Source organism: Pezoporus flaviventris, unplaced genomic scaffold (assembly GCF_033815535.1).
Source record: "Pezoporus flaviventris isolate CSIRO_AGI_PZ_B2104156 unplaced genomic scaffold, CSIRO_AGI_Pfla_v1 ptg000029l, whole genome shotgun sequence".
NCBI classification, from domain to species: Eukaryota; Metazoa; Chordata; class Aves; order Psittaciformes; family Psittacidae; genus Pezoporus; species Pezoporus flaviventris.
In genome coordinates this window covers 2945795-2967769 of record NW_026892577.1, presented here as the reverse complement: position 1 = coordinate 2967769, position 21975 = coordinate 2945795, and the positions used below count along the sequence as shown (strand labels likewise).

General features: G+C 37.6%; 1 protein-coding gene across 2 annotated transcripts; it reads right to left on the bottom strand.

Annotated features, from left to right (window-relative positions):
- Positions 1–5410: 5410 nt before the first annotated feature.
- Positions 5411–21928, bottom strand: FAM204A (family with sequence similarity 204 member A). Of its 2 annotated transcripts, none has more exons than XM_061458630.1 (8): positions 21877–21928; positions 21069–21344; positions 19920–20010; positions 19252–19285; positions 18597–18699; positions 16815–16904; positions 6063–6169; positions 5411–5713 (listed from the first exon to the last, which is right to left on the bottom strand). In XM_061458630.1, exons 2-8 carry the CDS (start codon positions 21306–21308, stop codon positions 5662–5664), a joined length of 717 nt encoding a protein of 238 aa, XP_061314614.1. In that variant the 5' UTR covers positions 21309–21344; positions 21877–21928; the 3' UTR covers positions 5411–5661. The 2 variants fall into 2 exon arrangements, with proteins under 2 accessions (XP_061314614.1, XP_061314613.1); XM_061458629.1 differs by lacking the exon at positions 21877–21928 and adding an exon at positions 21512–21752.
- Positions 21929–21975: the final 47 nt, after the last annotated feature.

Genomic DNA, 21975 nt, shown 5'->3' with positions numbered 1-21975 from the left:
TACATTGTTTGATGGTAATTAGAAGCTGAATCATGCAATGCGTCAACCCTCCGATGTTCTCTGGGTGTTTACAGTTTATACTAGCCTATTACACCTGGTTTTATTTAAGGCTTCCTTAGAAACCTATGCTGTTACAGAGAGTGTAGTTTGGAGAGCTGGTGACATACTTGGAATATAATTGTGGAAAAGGTGCTTTTACAAATGATACAGAGAAGGAGCCAATGTAAAAACAAGACAAAACAAAACACAAAACTCATCACCCCCAGTTATGTTGGGATCTTTTCAGTTCCTAAAAGAATGTGATGATTTTTCATCAGAGGTGCAGAAGATGGTGTCGTTTCTCACAGAACGATCACAGTGATCAGAGAAGATGCAGATTATTCTTCCTTGTTTCATTGAGCGGTTTGGTAAATTCAGGGGCTAACAGTGTGGAATCAATGGTCTCTACGAGAGGAGGCCAACTAGCATTTCAGCATTAAGGAAAATCTAGCACAGTCTGCAACCAGCTCTTCACATAGAAAGCCTTAAACTAGCTGAGAGATTCCACAGGCAGAATTACGCTGTACTCAATACCTAGATTTTCTGTTTGGGGTATATGAGTATACAGGCCATTTCAGATAGGCTGCCAAAAAGAGATGAACAAAACTCCCCCTTCGGCTATCAGAAAGCAGTTGGTTCTCATTTAGGTAAGAATCCTTATTTCCATATCTATCTTTTCTCTTACGTCACACAAATTGCACTGTTAGAGAAAAAGTTGTGAAAGACTAGTTCACTGAGATACGTAACACAGATACACAAATCCCCATTTCAATCTATGGTCACTTTATGTTGACCTTGTCTCTTCATCGGTATGAGCCAAGCAGACAGCGTAACGGAAACTCCAAGAGAAATAAACGTATTACTTAAGTCAGGATGATGGTTCAGTAACTGACATGCTTCTGTGATTTGGAACTCAACCAACATCTTGGCGTGACGCTGTCTTTGCACTGCAAACAGCCTTCTCCTTTCTCAGATGGTGCCCATCATATTTAGGAACACAAAGAAAGAATAAGAACTATCACCTGCAAAATGCATACACTTGACACAAAGTTGGCTGCTTGTTTCTTAGTATGTTTAACTCACCAGGAGAAAATGTTATTTGCAGATATGATTCTAAGAAAATAAATAGAAAACTCTCAACTCTGTTACACAGTCTCAAGGAAACTGGGAAGACAAGATTTGATGGCATAATAAACACAGCTGGAGGCAGATCAAAGCAACACAGGCACTTTTCAACAAGATGACAACTTTCAATATCCCAGTTTTTTACCCTCTCAGCAGGATGGATGGTAATGAGATACCTGATTCCCAATGGCTTTCAAAGATTCAGGCACCTGCCCCACATTCATTCAAGACTTCTTTCTCCATGTTATCTCCAGCTATGACAAACTGCAGACAAGCCAGCAGATTCCATTTGCCACTTTGCTGCCAGCTTGCAGTCTACCCTCACATAAGTTGCTCAACCTTTATACTCCTCTTTATAGCCACCCTATTTGTGAAGTAAAAACCCCGCCCTATTATTAATATATTTAATACTTCTTAAAATGCTTCAAGCTTGCATTAGAGGTACATTATAAATACATACCTAAATTACCAACATGCAAAAGTAACAGGAAAAAGACCTGTTGGTGGATTAGCTACGTATGATCAATGCCAAATCAAAATCTACTCTGGTTTTGCTGAGGTCATTTACTGCTGTACAATTCTCCTGAAGTAAATATTTCTGAAAGTGGGGAATGCTCCGAGATTAAGCAATACATTACATTTTTTGATCAAATGCCAGAAGCCATAGGTGAATAGGAAACAGACATCAGTAATTACAGTTCGTACTTCAGCTATTTCAAAACCCCTTGCTTCAATGAGCAAGTATTAACTGGACAGACACTCCTTCACAAATTAGAGGTTGCAAAGGCTTATTACACACCATATTTATCTTTGAAACCTGTCCAACAGAATTAAACTAAAAAAAAATAATGATACAGATTATGGTTGCAGGCAAAAAAACTATTAAAACTCTAACAACTATATATATGTTTTTATCTGTCAAACTGTCCCTGCAGCCACTCTTTGGTTTAGGAGCTCAGGAATGCGGTATTAAGAAATACTAGTAATTGTATTAGTATGCTGTTGTCAAACTTCAAACTGGCTGTATTTTACCTAGGAGTTGATAAACTATTTCTTGACTAGGCAGGCCTTAGAACACAACAGAATTGCAAGAACAGGAGTCTACACTATCCCCACATGGAAGTATAAATGGAAGAGTACAAAACCCACGTGAGTGAAAAGCGTCCAGTAAGGAGAGCCCCCATTGCTTAGCGTAACTGTGAACAGAGCCAGTAACTTGACATCAACCAAGTCCACTGTAAAACCAAAAGCAATCTAACCACCTCACTGCATTTTTGCACCCAAGCAAACTAAGTTTGTTAACTTAGTTAAGAGGCCTCACTGGCAAAGTTCAGCACATAACCAAGCTACCTCTGGGCAGGCCAGGCAGCTCAAGATAACAGTACTGGTTCAAGGAATGACAGGTAACTGTGAGAAGACACTCCCCTTCTCAAAGTTAGTTCTTCTGTTTACCCCAAGAACCTCAATTAGGAAGCTGCATGATTTTTCCTCAAATGACCCAAGACTACTCAGGATACCCAAGAGAGTACCATGACTACAGTTGGAAAAGGTATGAAATTGTGGAGGAAAAACTGGGCAAAACCAGTGCAGGCAATCAAGTCTTCCAAGACTTCTGAGGGTAGGAAGCTGCTTAGGTAAGGCTGCCTTTCAACTGTTGCCCAACTCAAGATATCATCAAGTGAACTCCTAATAAATATTTGGCTTCACAACAGATTTGTACTGAAATTAATAATTCAAGTACATTCCCCTAGATACATAATTTCAGACAGACAAGGAAGACAGTGCAAACCTTTCATTTGCTGAAAGAATTATTATTAGATCTCAAATTTAGTTCAGTGTAAGAGATTATATATTTAAGCTGATTAAAAAGGTTTCCGTTAACTGCAACGAGCATTTGGATTGTTTTAACAGTCTTAAACAGGAAAAGTTAAGCCTCAGAGCAGAGTTTTAGTTGCTTGGCAAAATTCATAGCATAGAGCAAAACTACCAGAGTCAGGAATGCAAGACGTGTTAGAATCAGACCTGCAGCTTGTGATGTCTTTTAAAGTGTTCATGTTTTTATTAGGCTTTTGTATTTTCCTTGTTGATCAGGTTTTTTTAAATATAGTATAATTCTAGGAATTTACTAATATCCTAAGTGAATACTTAAGGTCAATCAAAATACTTAACATATGATCATTTTTTTAATTCACCAATCAAGTAACTCACTGCAATCCCAGACTGGTTTGGGTTGGAAGGGACCTTAAAGCTCATCCAGTTCCAACCCCTGCCACAGGCAGGGACACCTTCCACTAGAGCAGCTTGCTCCAAGCCCCTGTGTCCAACCTGGCCTTGAACACTGCCAGGGATGGGGCAGCCACAGGTTCTCTGGGCACCCTGTGCCAGTGCCTCAGCACCCTCATAGGGAAGAGCTTCTGCCTAAGAGCTCATTTCAATCTCCCCTTTGGCAGGTTAAAGCCATTCCCTGCTTGTCCTATCACTACTCACTCTTACAAAATGCCCCTCTTCAGCTTTCTTGCAGGCCCCCTACATTCTGCATGATTTCTAAACGGTTGCATTATTAATGGCCTAACATAAAACTAATGGGGTAAGTGAAAAATATGACAGGTGGCTGTGTAGGCACTGCTGTGACAAATACAACACAGCAAGTTCTCATGCAGTAGGTGTTTTCTGAGGGCTTGGATTTCTTTTAAAGCACATTTTCATACCAAGCAGCACTGATCCTTACAATAAGGTCTTCAATTTGACTAATAATTATTAAGAGCAACTACTATGAAAAACATATAGCATCTCTTTAATATACACTACTTTTAAATGCTTAATGGAATACTGCTGCTGTTTTCAGCACAAAATTATCAGCACCATTCTGCTTTTCAGTATGTAACAAGCAGAAAGGTCAACTTTAACACTCGCCTGACAGATGCTTAAAATAACAGGAATTATGGACAGAGTGCTTGGAATTTTTGGACAGGAATATTTGGAACTAAGAAAAATCCTGATGAAGTTCATGGTATAATCTGTTTCTGCAAGCAAACATGCAATTTGCCTTTATAATCATTTTACTATGAGATACCACTTGCTTCCTTCCACACCAGTTACTAAGGCTGATGTAGTTTGTAAACCATAGTGTGAGATTTATGATGTTATATTGCAGAAACCTGTTTAGCCCCTGATTTACAATCCTGGCAATTGTATTCAACTCTGTCACTGTAACTGCTTACAGCTAACTGCAGATTACCATATTGCAAACTCTCATCTTTGTGAAAGAAATATGACATTCTGCTAAAAGAGAAAAAGAATCAAACATCCTGAGGGGTAATGAACAAAAATGTACTATTCCGTGTTGGACTGCAAACCCAAACTCTTCGAATTGGTGCCATAAAACTTCAAATTGCTATTTGTTGGCACGTTGTTTTAGCCTCAAGTACTTCTGTAGTAAATCACCATTACACTAATACCATACCTTTGGCCTGAAACATATTAATCTTGGTTAACAATAACTGACATTTACATTACCAATTCAATTCAGGCATTGTGGTGACTAAACACACACGCAAGAGCTTCAGGGAGAAAAGTTATTAGTTCTGAATGTGTTCTTACTATTCACTCAGAACAATTTGAAAGAAACATCATCAATTCTAGTTATAAGATTATACCATAAACATTCAAATCCTAATTGATCTGTAGAATTTGGACTTTGAGTAAAACCTGCCTTTGTTTCTTGAGTGCAGTTAGCTGCACAACATACTTCAGATATTTCTCAAGGTAAGTATTTATGTTATTTATCTCCTAAAAGAAACTGGGACTTTGAAAACTTGATTTCTTGGGAAGGAAAGGAAAATGAGAATTTGAAATATACTGAAGAACATGGCACCAGCACATGACAAATAGCAGATCTTTCCAGGAGAGATGATGGACTTCTAAGGCCATTTTTTTTTCCTGATGGTATTTACTATGCCTATAAATGCATAAATAATAATGGTTTTACACAGGTAGGGTGGTTTTGCTTTTCTGTATTTAGTGGCACAAACACACACTTTCAAGCAATCAGAAAAGTAGCACTTACTGCATTAAGTTTGTATAATCTCAGCAGGAAAGCTTATTCCACTCCCTACACCCAAGCACTACAATTGCAGTGCAGCACAGACCACATAAAATACTTGGACCAAGTATTTTACTTGGACCAAGTATTTTACTCCATCTTCAGAGTTCTCTATGAGACTCTAAATGCACTCTGCAATGCCTAATCTTAAATTCTCATATTTTGGAGAAAAATGCTTTATTTAACATGGCACTGGTGTCTAGATAGTATTTTTACAGCATTATAAGACAAAATAAAAAAAAGATGCTGCAGTCTAACAGTATTAAGAGAAACACAAGGAATCTGATATGTTTGGGTTTGTTTTGGGGTTTCTTTTGTGTTTAGATTTAAGAAGTTGCCCACAAAGATTCTTCAAGTAAAAACAAGTATTTAAGTCCTGAGGAGAACAGGATGGATTACATGTATCCCATGTTGCTCTTTGTCTCCCATCTTTTCTTGGCTTCAAATCTGAAATACAGCACAAAACCCACATTAGGAATCTTGAGTATGCACATTTCGGGTACTCACCCTAACAACAACAAAAACAAAACCTTATTTTTAATACCATTACAAAGACATGAAGGCAAATATAGCCATATAACCAACACATTAAGAATAGAGGCTTTACCAGAATTAAGTCTGATATACTGCTAAAAAAGACACAAACCCAACATAAAAACCCCCAGCAAGGTTAAACTAAACAAATAAGATTAGCACAAGCCTATTTCAACTAAGAAAACATTTAGCTGAGATTGTATTGTATACACTTAGTGCCAATGAAACCGCACATGTTTAATTCCATACTCAAATGACTTACCCCCAAGCAAGCTTCTTTTTCTTTTGAGCTTCTTGGGCAGCCTCTGCTTCTTGCTTGGCTTTTACAAAGTTGCGGCAAGCAACAGCTTTGGCAATTTTCACACCAAGCTAAGGCATAAAAAGGGAACAAAGGAAAATTGAATAGATCCAAAGGGCTCGTGTGAAATTTAAGCCTCACAAATTACTTGGTCCGATACTGTTCCTCAAAAGTCAATAGATACTTTAATATCTTTCAAACATTAGGCTGATGCTGTGCTACTAGATCAGATGAGCAAGAATGTCTCTGGAAAGAAATACAAAGGAACGGGATCCTAGAGCAAGCAATCCTTTTCACCAAATCCTTCATTTTCAAGAATAAAAGCAAAGGGCAATAGCCGACTAGATCCTTTTGTTTGTTTTTAAATAAATACACACACACACACAATCTCCATCATTAAGACCAGTCTGTGACCTCAGCTGTGCCAACAACAAAAGCATCAGGTCATACCAATATGAAAAACACCCAAAAAGACAGTTTTATACAGAAGAACTGCTACTATCATACATTTTCCAGTAGTGCCAGTGGTCATGTTTTAATCAGTCTGTCCAGCAACTAAATGCAGCAGTGCCCTTAGAGTCCATCTGGCACTTCGTCTTCATGTTACCAGCTTTCATATTATTAGTGTGATAATATGCATACTTTTCAATTAAGGTCCTAACAGGCTGTAGGTGAATACTACTTTGCTTTCATAAACTTACTCATCACACTGTGAGGATTTAAGTTCACTTAAGTGAATGTCATGGAGGAAAAAAACAGAACAAAGCAAAGAGATCAAGAAGATACTGTGAACTGCGACCTGATCATTTTCTTTAAGCAGCATTCATAACCTGTTCATTATTGTTATGTTTTGGGATTTCTGCCATGACTTGACATTATCTGCCACTAAATTATGAATTACAGAAGAATTTGTCTCAAAAGTTACCGCTTTTCTCCAAGACAAACAAGCAATTCACTTAGCCAGAGGTGCTACAAATTGATGTGGACAAATAGGTTTTTCTTCCTATCCACTCCAAAGCCTCCTGGAGTTAGCTAATAGCTTCTGACTGGATCTTCTCAATTTCTCCAAAACCTCAGAGAAGCATCAAACAAGAAAGGCATGGGAGAGTGAAAGGATGCTCCTTAACGCTTTGGCGAGAGTTCCACTATTAATAGTAATATACTTCAAATAGTCTGTAGGCATCTATGCAAGCAATTCTTATTTCCTGAGACACATTTTATTCAGGTAAGATGAGCGAGAACTCAGAAGACATCTTTGCTTGTAGATGCACTGGCACATCTGTTACAGGTCTCCCATCAAACACTTACCATGTAGGGAGGAGATTATTTTGTAAACAAAGCAAAACAAACCAGCACCACTATAAGCTATTCTACCTTACAGCCCTTATGGTCCAAAGTAGGCTCTCAAAGCTTTCTGCAGAAAGGCTACCTGTGCACCTGCACTAAGCACATCAGTCTGTGCGTTGTTTGAGGCTCCAAACACTGGCAACACAAGCATAATATTTTAAAAGCAAAATGCGCAAAATAAGGAAAGCTAAAGGTTTTCATCTACGTAAGGTCATAAATATGTACCTATGGAATCACCTCAATGCACAAAATAATTCATGTAGCCAGACATTTCAAAACTTCCATACTGTTAGCTACATCATTTGTCCTCCGAGTATTAACATTTTATATAATCAGTAATTCAATGCCAACATCTGAACTGCAAATCTCAAGTCAGAGACCAGAAGATGTAACATTCTCCTATTTGCATTGTCACTTCATATTTAAGGGCACCTATTAACTTTAATGCTTGCAGTATAAAAATGCTGAAGAAAACTCACCTAGAAAAGAAATTCAAGAAATGCTTACTTGTTAATTGAAACAGGACAATTATTGCCTTAAAAACCAGTGCAATCTAATGGCTGGAGTCAGTCAATCAGCACAGCCATGACCATTCCTGAACGGTATCTTACCTCCTAACACACTTGAATATTAACTCTTACTATATAATGAATAACAGCAGCTCCTTAAAATATATTTTAATGGCGTATTGAACCTTAGAAACATACAAATATACATGTGAGGTGCACACAAGTGCTGCAGAAAAATACTTTGATCTGTATTTCTTGGAAGACAGAATGAATTCTTCTGTCTTTGAAAAGGGGAAAAAAAAAGGGATAGTAAGATCCTCTGTAGTGTATATGGAAATAAAAAGAGAAGTATTTTGCAGCATTAACATTGTAATTTCTAGGCTACACAGAGTCAAATATGTTGCACATAAACACACACAAACATTCTAGTCAGATTAAACGTCTTCTGCTCCCACCCACACCCAGACATACATCCTGCCTTCCCACCCTGTCCACAAAGAAAACCATAAAAGCTTGGTCAATGGGTTTTACATTAAAAAAAACCCCAAACATTTCAGGTCATCAGATAACTCAATAAAATACAGTCTTAAAAGAAGCAAGAAAGCATGAATAAAAATATATACAACAATTTCTTGTGTAGTCAAAGTATCAGCATTTTCCATATAGAACATCCAATATTTTGCTGCATTTTAATTAAGGTGTCTAAACATTATCACAAAGAACTGCAAATTGGTCAGAGCACGCAGTAAGGAAAATTAAGCTCTAAAGGCTTTTTATCACCATATTTCAGGAACCAAGGGTGTAAAATGTTCTAATTTGGGATATATTAAAAGCCATAAAAGGTCTTTCAAAAAGATTAATGGTACTTTGCTTGGATTTAAGATAAGGGCTTTAGCTGGTTGGAAAAGCAGGGCCCTGGCTAGACCCTTGAGGCATTCATCTTTACAGCCACTTGGAAGATTTGTAAAAGCGTCTGCATAACCTCAAGCAAACGCACTGCGACATTTTTTTTTCCTCTAAATTCCTTTCAATTTTACAGGTTTAAAGTGTGTAAATCATATTGGGTAGTAAAGCTGATAGAATGGTTCATCCCTGTAACACAATATATATGTACATCTATGTATTTTTTAAGCAAACTTAACAAAAACAACTTAATTCCTACAGGGCAAAGACCCTTCCATTCTGAAGTTGATCAATAATCATGTCAAATATCTTCCTCTAGATGTTTAATGTAGCATAAAGGAGAATTTTCTCCTCATCTGAAATTGTTACCTTGTAACGCATTTCTGAAGCTTGGCTTCTTTTTGAAGAGTTTCAAGGCATTTATTTTAGAATACCAATTATCATACTTTAACTTTTTATGGAATAACAGGTCTCGATGAAAAATATTTATGCCGTTCTCTTTTGTTCTTTAATTAAATGAAAACAGATGTTTTCTGAAGTAAAGCGGAACCATTACTGGAGTACTTAAAGTGTTAAGGTCTTTAATTTTTATATCAGTTTGGTCTACAATTCCTGATTGTCTTTACTCAAGCTCAACATTAATGTCAAGCAAGTTACCTAGGAGACGAAAGAGATCAAAGAGACAAAAAACCCTCAAATGTCTGATTAATCAAGCCTGCAAACAGCTTATTTCTTTTAGCCTGCATGCAAGTATGAAAATGAGATTCTGGGAGCCGTACATTGTGCAGATTTGTTCATTCTTATCAGAACAAAGCCAGCGGCAGCTTATTTCATGGATCATTGGCACTGTCATCAGTGCTACACAGAACGGGTGACAGCTCCTCATTTTGAGGCTTGAACAAAATTAGCAAAAAGTCGGCACAAATTAGCCTCTCATCTTTTTAGTAATATGACATTATTCATTTACTTTTTATCCAATTTTTAATTTTTTCCTTGTCAGCTATCCCTTTCTAGTGTTTCTTGCACAGCATCATAAAACACTTTTAAAACAACCAAAGAAATGGCTGAAGTTGAAATAGGATGTAAAGTTCAGCAAAAGAGTAAACATTTTTATTAAGTTGCAACAGAACCTACTGGAACTTCCAGAAAACTTCCCTGAAAATCAAGACATTTCACACTAAATAGCATCAAGCAAGGAATTCTCATTAAGATAAACTGTGCAAGTAAATGTTGTATGATACAAGCAATGAGACAACAGATTCAAGAACTGCTCCAGAAATATTTAGGTAAAAGGCACAAAATGCTAAACCTACAGAAGCTCCAACAAAACATCTATATTGAAACAGCTCCTGAAATATCCTATGATCATACCAGAGAAGCCAAACAGCCTTTTAATACAGTGTTACACTTTCTCATCAAATATGAATCTGGCTATTTCAGGCTTGCCTCTAGCAATGATTTTCTCCTTTTATGTTATGGAATGTTATCCATTGCTGACGTATATAAAATATATAAAGCAAACAAGAATACCAAGTGGATTTTGCAGTGAAAATTGTCCCCTTTCAATGGCATGCTCAACTTCCACTGTAAAATACTCTGTAATATCTTTGTTGTATTTTTATGCTGTGTATTACACCACAAAATGATATTTGGATGACACAGTAATGGAGCAAGGACAGAGCACTGTTCTAACAGTAAACCCTTTGCTAGATTTAAACATTTAAATGCAAGTAACTTCTTCCATTCATGAGAAAACCCAGCATTAAAAAATTAACTATAAGCTGCTAGATGCTTTACACAGCCCCCTTATAACAAAGGCAGTTTCAAAAAAAGAACTGTAGTACTGTTTTCAGCAATTTCTTTATCTCTGTTCTTCTAAGTAAGAAAGCTTATTAACAAGCTTTGAACTTAAAATCACATTTACAATAATGTGCCATCAACAGTTTTATAAGCTAATTAGAAAAAAAGATTAATTAATGACTGGCTGCTAATAAAATGGCAATCATGAAGAAAGAAACCAAGGGTGCTAAGCTTCAACTACCACCAATTAAGAGCTAATTACAAACAAATTATATATGTGTTTTGCTGTGGGCTTTAATTTACTAAAATGGTTTTAATTAAAAGAGAAAACATGCTGATTAATTGAACTGCAGAAAAAATCTACAGTATAAACTGTGCTTTGTCTGTCTCTTTAATTAGACTTGTAACATCTGAAATCTTTTTTTAAGGTTTGTTAAGGCAAAGATATACATAATTAAGGGAGCGGAAGAATGGAATTCTAGGTGATAACCCTGCCATGTTCCAAAGGTTAAAAGAAAACCACCTCAATGAAGAGAGAGATTTGGAAGCACCTCCACTAAATGTTAGAAGGAAAATCCCTCAGAGATAAAAAGGAGAAACTCTTCTTTTTTTACCCCAGGTCCCTCAACAGCAAGACTTCCAAGTTAATGGGTGTTTGGTTACATTCCCTATAAAACTGCATCAATCTCTTCAGGTACCTCAAAGCACTACAATGAACTGCGAACACCACACAGAATTCAGAAGATCTATTTTACCACTATAAGAGCATCAAGCACTATAATCCGCCCATCTGAAACAGTAACGTGTGTACACCCTCATGATCTACCATATCCTATCCAGATTTTCTAATGGAAAACAGCTTCCAGAACGGTTCTCAATGGTCACGACACACAACCTTGCTCGTGTACTTCCCATTCTAAATTATATGGCTGGAAGTTACTCACAGACATCAGATACTAATTCGATCATGAGAAAATGGTCAAAACTGATGAAGCAAATTTTGAAGACAGCAGGGGGACTGATCTTGCTGTAACATGAGAATGATACCCTAGTAAATAGCCAATTCATTCCATCAATTACAATGCAGATCTTTCATTTACACTTGATCACAATACCAATGTTTCCCCATAAATTGCAGCTTTTTAAGAAGTCTTTCACCAAAATGCCAGAAGCCACGAAGCTAAGCACTTAGGAACACTGCTGTCAAGAAGTCTGCGCTATTTAGAGCCTGACAACTACTCCAGTAATTTAGCACACTAAATTACAAAATATTTCAGAAGTTCTTTTTGACAGCAAGTCGAATATGGTCAAGATTATTTTGTCACGTTCAAGTTACAGTCCTCGGGCTAATGTGCTCTTAGACAATGTGGCACCTACCTACCAGGCAGTTCACACAACCCACAAGCAAGTGCAAAGTTTGAGGTTTAGCCAGATTAGTTTTCAGAATATTAGAGACATCAGAAATCTGCGTTCTGCTTCTTGAGACATCACAAAGTGATTCGAGTACAAAAGCACTATGAAAAATTATTTCTCCAGGGGGAAGATAAGCTTGGAAAATATTTTGTAGGTTTATACACTGGGGAGGCAGATCATTAAAATAATATTGTTTGATTAGGAAAAGAACCTTTAGAAATTTCACTCCAAATGGAAACCGAGTTATAGCAAAGTGAAATTACCAACTATCTCCTCATACAGCCCTTATTCAAAAGGATAAACACTTCCACTATGCACACGTTGCTCCAATTTTATCACCAAAGGTCTAGGCAGATTCCCACAAGCACAGCAGGAAAAATTAAAGTCCATTTCAAGATGTTATTCCAAAAAAAGGTTTTTCAAAAGCATTAGAAAAGTTGGTATAATTCCAACTGTCTGTTCCCAGCTACATATCCAAGTACCTGCTGCCATTAAATATCAACTACCTCACTCTAGATCATGACCAAATTAACCATTTTATCTTGGCCCAGCTAAGTGTCCACATAAACTTCATTCTCTTAACAACGCTCGTTGTAACTCCTACATTAATATCGACACTTCTACTGGCATCTCTCAGGTTAAACAAGTCATTATTAAATGAAATACAGTGTTCCAACACTAGCTTGATGTATGCCATTCTACACCTGAACGGCAGAACTTTAAAACCTGAAGGAGACTGCCTTGCTGAAAGCCCTGGAATGTTATAACAAAAACAGCAACTCAGTTACAATAATAAACCTTAACTGTTCATATGATACCATGTGCATTGCAACTAATTGCTAGTTATTTAATACTACCAGTATTATGTTGTAGGTATTAATGAAATAATCCAGTCTAAGTGTGTTTAAAAACCCACAGTGAATTCAGATTAAGCAGTGTAACCCACCTGCATTATGTGGATGCTCCACACAAATTCAAAGCAGTGCTGGCCTCATACACTGTAACTGCATCACAGCACCCAGATGCTCAAGCTAGACAGAGTTCTAGAAGCAGTCTGGGTACAGAAGCAGAGGTACTGAGGGGCTAAATTACCCTAGACAATATAATGTAGACCTGACCCTATTCTCTCAGGAAGAATTTCACCAATGTATAAAATAATGCAAACAAGAATTTCAGGATCACTAGAACTCTGAGTGCAACACAACACCTCACAAGAGAACAGGTTAGGGGGATATCCAAGGATGCTATGGTTAGAGATCTGCTACCCTGGTAACCCAAACAAGTCCAATCACTCTTCTAGCCCAGAAACCAGGATGGCAACAGGAGACAAGGAAGAAGCAATACTTCGTAGTGAGATCTGCCAAGAGATCAGACTCTTCATCATCACATAAGAACAATTAATTTTAACAAAAATTAAAATGCCAATAAAAGAGTGGTAACACATTTTTAGCTAGTCTCAAAAGCTACATATGAAACCACACATGCAGTCACGAGTAAATGAAGACCTTCATGCATAAGGTATCCAAGTTCCAATTCCTCTCAGTCTAAAAACTTGAGCACTACTAGATTAAGTATCGATCTAAATTTGTGATCATTCACCAAACCAGAAGCAAGCAACAAATAACATACTGCCCAAAGCCTCATTTACAGCAGTAGTACAACATTTTCCTTAAAGAACCTGCAACAAGTACCACATGGAAACAAAAATACCCCAAACCCTGAGGCAGTATCATTTAGGTTTTTAGGATGTAAATTTCAGTCATCCACTCACAGCTGGTAGATTATGCATATTGCCTAAATCATCACTGATTTTCAAGGAATCTGATTTCTGAAAACCTTTTCTCACTGTGTCATAGTGATAGCACATTGACAGCATCATTTTGGCCTTCCTTTGCTTTTTAGGACATGTTTTTACTGCCTATTCTCATCATCTGTTTATTTTTGGTTGGTTTTTTTTCTAAATACTGAAGCTGCCCTATCAGTTTCACAGGCTTATAAATGTTATACATCAAAAATTAGTTTCACTTATTAAGGCAGGAAACGGCTTTAAGAACTCTGGGATCTGTGCCTCAAAGCAAAAGCTTTATCAGCAGGTTCCAGTCACTGCTTCTTGCAAAAGAAAATGGTGCCGACTAAAACCCCATACACCTGATTTCAAAAAGAACACCTACCCACTGAACATTCTTCACATGGCTGCGAGGGGGGCTGCACCCCAAACAGAAGGCAGCTCCTTCTCACACACTCCCTGCCCCCGAACCCTGCAACACTGCTCAAGAAAACTGAAAACTATACATAAAAAGATGATGGTGAGATAAAGGAACAATAATTCATCCACTTATTTCTCTAGACTTCAGAAGTGGTGTACTTCAATAGTCATAGTGTGGCTCCACACCTGACCTGCTCTCAGCATTGTGTTGCACTTGGAAGTTAGAGGCATACAAATAGCCACATACTTTAAAAATAAACTCACTTCTTAGAAGTATTGCGTAAAATGAGTTTTAAAAGGGACATTTAACTTGCATAGTATTTATATAATCCCTACTTTCCTCCTCAATATGAAAGTATTTCATTAATTGCACTCATATACAAACACAGTGATTTTTGAACCAACATCTCCCATAATGAAATCCTTTGCTATAGCACTGCACTGAACCAGAACTAGCCACTGTTAGAATGAGTTCCTTAGAACAAAAAGTATTTTAAAGGGTCAATTAAAAGAAAATACAGCTTCGTAAAAACCACAAAGGAAAATGAATCTTGCAGTGGTTAATGCTGCACATCTTTACAACAGTAGAGAACTCCAGTGAATCCACATGGATTCTGCCTCAACAGAGCTCCTCATGAGATCAAGCCAGAGTCATTTGAGTTTTCCTTCCTTCAACATACTATTTATTCAGACAAACCCACTTAACCAAAACCAAGTGAAGGCTGTGAATACTAATAATGTTTCAAGCATTTTGATTTCAGAATTACAACATGCTAATATTTGAAAGTCAACAATTTGGAGCTAATGTTCCACAAATAATAATACATTGCAGTAGCACCTGGGATATGCTAGATGTTGTACAATCCCATGGCTACAAAAACCAGATTAACAGTTTATCATAAATATTACAAAACCTTAAAACTTCTTACATTAATTTGTTTTTATAGTCAAACAATTTGCACTAGAACCTCAGTATGTTTTATTGATTATGATACTCTAACCACTTTAGATGGGATAATGACATTTGTGAAGGAGAACTGCAAGGGTTTTTCATGTTGTATGCATGAAAAGTAATACAGCAGTATCACAGTGAGAAGCTGGTCCGAATTAAAGGGAAAATCAGGACACATTCCTATCACTGTCAATAGCTGTTATCTTTGAGGACTGAAGTTTTGTGATCACTGGTGAAAGGCAGGTAAAAGTCTAGTCATTGGAAACTGACCGGTGTGACTAAATACAGGAGTTTAATGATTGTGAAAGAACAATACCAAGGAACAGTTAGTTTTAGTTAACCTTAGTTAGGGAACCTTAAGAACTGTATTTCTGATTTCATAATACATCCGTTTTTAAAGCCATCACAATATTGTGTTATATTGTATTAAAAGACTTAAATCTGCACTCTTACATTAAAGCTTAGCTTAAAACCCTGTGATTAGGAAACATTTTAAGTATTTGTGTGAGAACGAGAAGTGTTCAGAATTTGTCTTTCCCTTCTTAATCCTTTTCCAATACCTTTGAATTTTGGTAGTATATATAGTGGACAGAAAACTTCCATTACCTCTGTGTGAAAGAGCATGCAAGATAGAGGAATGAAAGCAAGTACTACATAATTAATTTCTAATATAAATCTAGAATATTTATGATTTAAATTATATCAGATGACTTAAATATTATAGCTTCTCCACTCCTCTCAAATAGCTCTTACTTACTATTTTCTCAGCTGGCTTCAAAACTATTCCAACCATCTTTTTATCCTAATTTTCTTCCTTTGCTTTTTCTCCCCTGTGTACAAATAGAACAGCAACGAGCAGCAAAGCTCATAGAACTACTCAGATACACCAACCAACAAGACATTGTGAAAAAATAGAGTTTCTCACTTGTTTCTTTTTTTAGATAGGCATTTACATTACTAAAAATGATGACAAGGAGAAAAAAAAATCCATTCATTCTATAAGCATTGTTCTAAGGCTACAGCGATGTTTGACATCCATCTATTCCCATTCTTCAGAATTATTCCAGACATCAACTCCCAAGCGCATGAACATAATGGAAAAAAGCACTGGTGTACAAGTTTGGGTGTATTCATCCTTATTTGGGCACATCTTGCTCTATGCTACATCTCTACCTTTCTTCAGGCTTCCCAAGCTTATTGAAGAGGGAATGTGAATTGAAAACTAAGACACAACGAACAGACAGGACAAGAACATCCTACTGCTGTTTTCTTGGCTTGCAACATGCCGAAAAATCTAAAGTTCCATACAGATGACTAGTGACTGACTCCTCTGACTCACAGAGTCAGCATGAAGGCTTTAAAGCAAGGTTACTTAGGATTGTTCATGGTTGTATTTTCAGTTCTAATTCATAACTACAGGGTATCCAAGCATTACTAGATCAGCAGCAAAATCCTTCAATCACTGACAGAAATCTGCTTAAGAAACAGGAAAGATGCCCCAAACCATCTTCAGAGCTATTTTAGTTAAGACATTTTCTGCACAAAACTAAATGTTTTCTCAGAGCTTTTGTTAATCGCCCACTTACCTCACGAGCAGCTAATCTATCACTCAGCTCCTCAGCCTTATCAATGTCACCTTCAGCCACAGACTTCTCTATGCTAAGTTCAAGGCCAGACTAGAAAAAGAAAAGTAAATCTTTTTAGGACAAAAAGAAATAACACATTTAAAGGGAGCATCTTTCTTTCATAAGATTCTTTAAGACGCTGCATAAACCTGTAATTTCTATGTAACACAAATCACTTTGTCTATGTATTGTAATGGACAGTATAATTAAGAATTCACTGAAAGGCCGTCTGAGCACAAATCATTGCATTAGTTCCACCTCATGTGCAGGATAATACTGTAGGTTAAAAAAATTACACGGACTAGTTTATGCCTGTCACAATAAAATTTCATCTGAAGATCTGGCTTATCTCTTCCATCCCTGGAGCTTTCTAAACATAATGTGAAGTATATGTGTCAGGTAACACGAAGAATGGCAATTACCACTGTATCGTTATAGTTCTCAGATCTTATCTTGATCCAAAAACTGAGTTCTGGCACGGTGCCACTCTGCTGTGCTAATAAATTAAGAATTCTAGCAGTTCTATGGAAAACAATGAAAAAGCTTCAGAATTTAACCTCTGAGAATGACAAAATAACCTTTGTGATCAATAGAACTTGTTTTACAACAATATTTACAAGTAATGTAACAATAAAAAGTAAATGTTTACTGGAAATTATAGTCGGAAACTTCTGAAGGGTAGCATAGAAGGAGGCACCAGCTTCAGAACGTCACAGAGAACTCTCATAACAGACTTTACAGCCTCGCTGGTTTTAAATCTTAGCGATGCTGAAGCAAACACTTTTGACGGTTTTGTAACATACACTGTTTTTCAAAGATGAAAGCAAAAAAGCAATTCTTAAGAAACAGCAATCTGCAAACACTGCACTTGAATTACCCAGGTGGTAAAGTGCCCAACTGGAACTTGCAGTGACAGCCAATTCTGTTAGGTATCTTTCTGAAATTAAGGACACATACGTTCCACTAGTGATTAAATCTCTGGACTTGCATGAAGAACATCTGCTTTTTAACAGTTTGGGCCTCATTCTAGGTCTATCCTGCGCAGTGTAAGGACAACTAAATATCCACTAACAGCAAGAACTCAGGCAGAAGCAAACAATGTCTCCTGACTTGCATGCAGAAACTTACTTCAGGCAAATGAAAGTAAAAGAAATATCACAAAGGAGACTCACTGAACATTTCATGTCATAGAACTTACACAGGCCTTTACTAGAAGTACAGAACAGAGCTACAATGAACTCATAATGTGATGCATTTCTTAACTTGCTCATTGTGTTGCACCATTTATTTCAAATTATGCCTGGTTACACAATAGTATTCATGAACATAATGGGTTATAAATCCAGTAAAATTGTACAGTGGGTTTGGCTGTCTAATTCCTATAGCCCATGTTGTCAACCAAAGGATTTAGGTGACAAATTTTAAAGTTAAAATATGATTAAAACCAAAGAAAACAAAAATTTAAACAACACATGTGAAGTGTTTTGTGTCTTATGATACAGAACCAGACAGGAAGTGTGGATACTGTCACAAAAGAAAGCACAGCAGCTACTCTATTGAACTACAATTGATTAAATATATAAAAGGAAATTAACTTTAAAATGTACACAAAATTATCCTTCCTCAGTGTAACTTTATCATTTACTCACTTTTAAAGAGTCTCAGTTTTCCTCCTAACTCTATTAAGGCCAAGTTCTTTAACTGTGAAGTACAAGCTGACATTGCTTTTGTATCAACAGTCACCTTTTGGGGAGCCCTGCTATCCACAGGCGTTTCAAATCTATCATTGATTCCAAAGTATTGTGTAAGCTCTTTCCATTTCTCTTCATTTGCCAACTGCTGGCTACTAAAACCAAAGACACAAGAAGTCATTAATATAATCAGCTTCCTTTCCACAATTTGTAATATTCTTTTAAATGCTAAAAGAAACTCTTCCACCTGGCAGACATGCTCTTTTCACCCATTCAGTTTCTAACAGAAGTGAAATTAATTATTCCTTCCCTTCTTAATTCCAGAATCTTAAAAGCAAGCTTATAGACTCAAGAATCATTTGGGTTGGAAAAGACCCTTAAGATAACTGAGTCCAACCATAAGCCTAACCCTGCCAAGGAGGAAAAAGAAGAGCAGATGGAACAGGTTGAAGAGGAGCTTGTATGTTATCACATGCAAAACATATTTAGGAATAACATTAAGTCTATTTTAAGTTACATTCAGCACATTCGTGTTGATTTTTCAAATCAAGCAACCACTGGTATCACATTCAGCCTGCCCAACAAAGACACTGAACAACTGCAGCTGACATTTCACACCATGTTCAAAGCTATGGTCATGCATGTGCATTATAAGCTTTGCCCAATATTAAAACCAGACCTCAAATAATCACACTGACCAGTTTTACCTCTTAGTTGCGTCATCACTCTGTTTCTGTTTTCCTAGGAGGGGAAAGAATAAAATCCAACATTACACAGTAATACACTACAGCATCCAATGAAGTTACAGAACTCTACTTGGTCACATTTTATTTGAAAGACTGACACATGAGGATTTTTACCCAATGACCATGTGGTTTTAAACCACTTACTGCAAGACTTTTCATACAAAGAAACTCCTACAGTATCTGTGAAGACATTTTAACCAGAATACACAAAGTATGTTCTATAGAATTACTGAAATACACTTAACCATTATAAATCAGTATTAACTGAGCAAGTTTTATCTCCTTGTTAAGAAGGGGACAAGTACACGACTTGAACTTTAAGCAGCAACTCACAACCTAGTCCTACAAGTGATTCATACAACTGAAAAACAAAATCCTGGATAATAACTATAAAACATGAACTCGAGCATTCAAATCTTGATAAGAATCAAAAAAACAACATACAAGAAAAACCCAAAACCCCACAACTCTTCCCCCCTCGGCAAAGAAAAAGCCAAACAGATCAAAAACCCAACAACAGAACACCCAAACAAAAACAACATCCCTCCTCAAGCCTGCGAATCCCACTTCTAAAGTATTTATTACTAATTCCACTGTGAGGAAATAAATCCTGCTACTATATAAAACACCTTTTCTGCGGCGCTTTCTTTTCCGGCCTTTGCTTTCCTGTTTCGACTGGGTTTTCATTTCATGGCTTTTCTTCTGGAGCTCCAGAAATTTCTACAAGATTAAGAAAGGCAAATAAGTATTTTTTTATTTATTTTCCTTTTTTAAAAAAGGAAATATTATATGACATGCTGAGAAATGTTGTCCTAATATCTTATTTATCCACAGGTCTTTGTTACACCTATGCATATAAATTACATACCTACTTATATACACACACTATATATGCATATAATAACATCATACCATTACATTAAACTTATCAATGAGAACATCCAACTCTGATGGTATTAAACAAGAATTGGCTCTTTCCTCACCTCTTTCTACATCCCAGGATTATTCAAACTTGACAACTTTCTCCTGGGACATGACACTGAATACACTTATGCTGGTTGTAAGCTCCTGAGCTATTCCATGCATTGTTATTGCCTAGCTGGTAGCTGGATTCCAAGCACTGCTGACAGCCTAGTCCTTGCACAGCTATCTATCTACATGGACTGAAATTCTGTGTACATATTTCCTCCTACATGGAGGATAGAGGAGAGTAGCTAGTTTTTCCTAATTCTCATTTTGACTCAAAAAGCCTAAAACACAGATCACTTTGTTTATACTCACTTTTTCAGTCTCTACATGCAAAGGAAAATCGAGGGATTATAAGCAACTATGAGTCTGAATGCCTGCAACTAACCCCTACAGAAAGCAGGGGGGCACATCTGTACTTCAGATACATATCACCAGTGCAGTGGCTGACATACTGAGCTCCAAATCCTTCCAACTGATGTAGAAAGCAGCTACAAAGAAGCTCTGAGCCCATCTGCTACCAAAACACTAGTCTTTACACAGTTATCCAAACATCTTCCTGCTGTGCCACCAATCACCACTGCACTAGGGGAGGGGAAAAAAAAGTCACTTCCTATGTAAATACCTGCTCACCTTACTTGAAACAAACTAAGATATATTATGGCAAATGCATTTTGATCACCCTCTATATTATTTCAGGTTTGGATATTGAATATTCAACAGGGAGTTATCTGGATTTAAAAAGTAGCCATTCATCTTTGAGTATGGTGCATTCATGCTCTGGATAACTGGAGACCTGTAACAATACCCACGTTCCACGTATGTAAAGAAATTCCAGAAGGGCATGGCCGAGATTCATTTTCTTCAGGTATTGCAGATATCACAACGGGCTCCCTGGTGGCATTACTTTCAGGTCTATTCTCCTGCAATTCAGGAACCTGAGCTCCTTCAACATCTTTCACATCCTCCTTTGAGAAGGAACTGTCTCCATCATCAGAACTTAAGTCAACATCGCTTTCATTCAGTCCTGGAGGCAACAGTCCACTCCACATCTCCCAGTTTAAACAAGCCCAAGCCACTTCAGGTCACTGCAAAGACATCAGAGGTACATCAGGTAACCCTTTCCAAGACAGAAACATCATCAGCCTGTAGAATAAAGAAACAGCAAAACACATAATCACAAATATTTCAGCATCTCTTGAGAGAACTAACATCAGACGTTTGAGACAGACACCTATAAAGCTTCTATACTTACTATTTCAGACAGAAGCGGGGGATTTCCTGTTCTTTAGTTTTACCACCTCGCACTTGCTTACAGCTGCTTTCTGCTTAAGGGCTCTATGGCAGCAAACGCCTCCCGCCTCTCCCCACGGGCGGCTGAGAGCACGTCCCAGCCTTCCCCGCACATAACCACCGCCTCCCCTCGCCTGGCCGGGTACTGGTGCGCTCCGCCGGCCCCGAGGGAAGGACGAAGAGCAGAGTCCGCTGTGGAAGGCAGCGAGCCGAGGGCAGCAAACACAGACAAACAGCGCTGTAAACGGCGACAGGACAGCACAGACGGCACCTCCGGACCCCCACCGCCCAGCAGCACCAACACCGACCTTCCCCTACCGTGTTTACCTGGCCGCCATCTTGACACAGCCTAGCACCACACCCGCCGGTTGGACTCTGCCCCGCAGCCAATCAACGGGCGCGTTGCTGCCGTGGGCCCGGCCTCTC

What these genes read in the sequence shown, in the direction of transcription:
- FAM204A (XM_061458630.1), bottom strand. Translation starts at nt 21,308, where the DNA reads ATGTGGAGTGGACTGTTGCCTCCAGGACTGAATGAAAGCGATGTTGAC. An exon ending in TTTCTTTACATACGTGGAAC is followed by an intron (nt 20,011 to 21,068) that starts GTGGGTATTGTT and finishes TTAATCTTGTAG; the next exon opens with AAATTTCTGGAGCTCCAGAA. An exon ending in ATAGCAGGGCTCCCCAAAAG is followed by an intron (nt 16,905 to 18,596) that starts GTGACTGTTGAT and finishes TTCTTTTTCTAG; the next exon opens with TCTGGCCTTGAACTTAGCAT.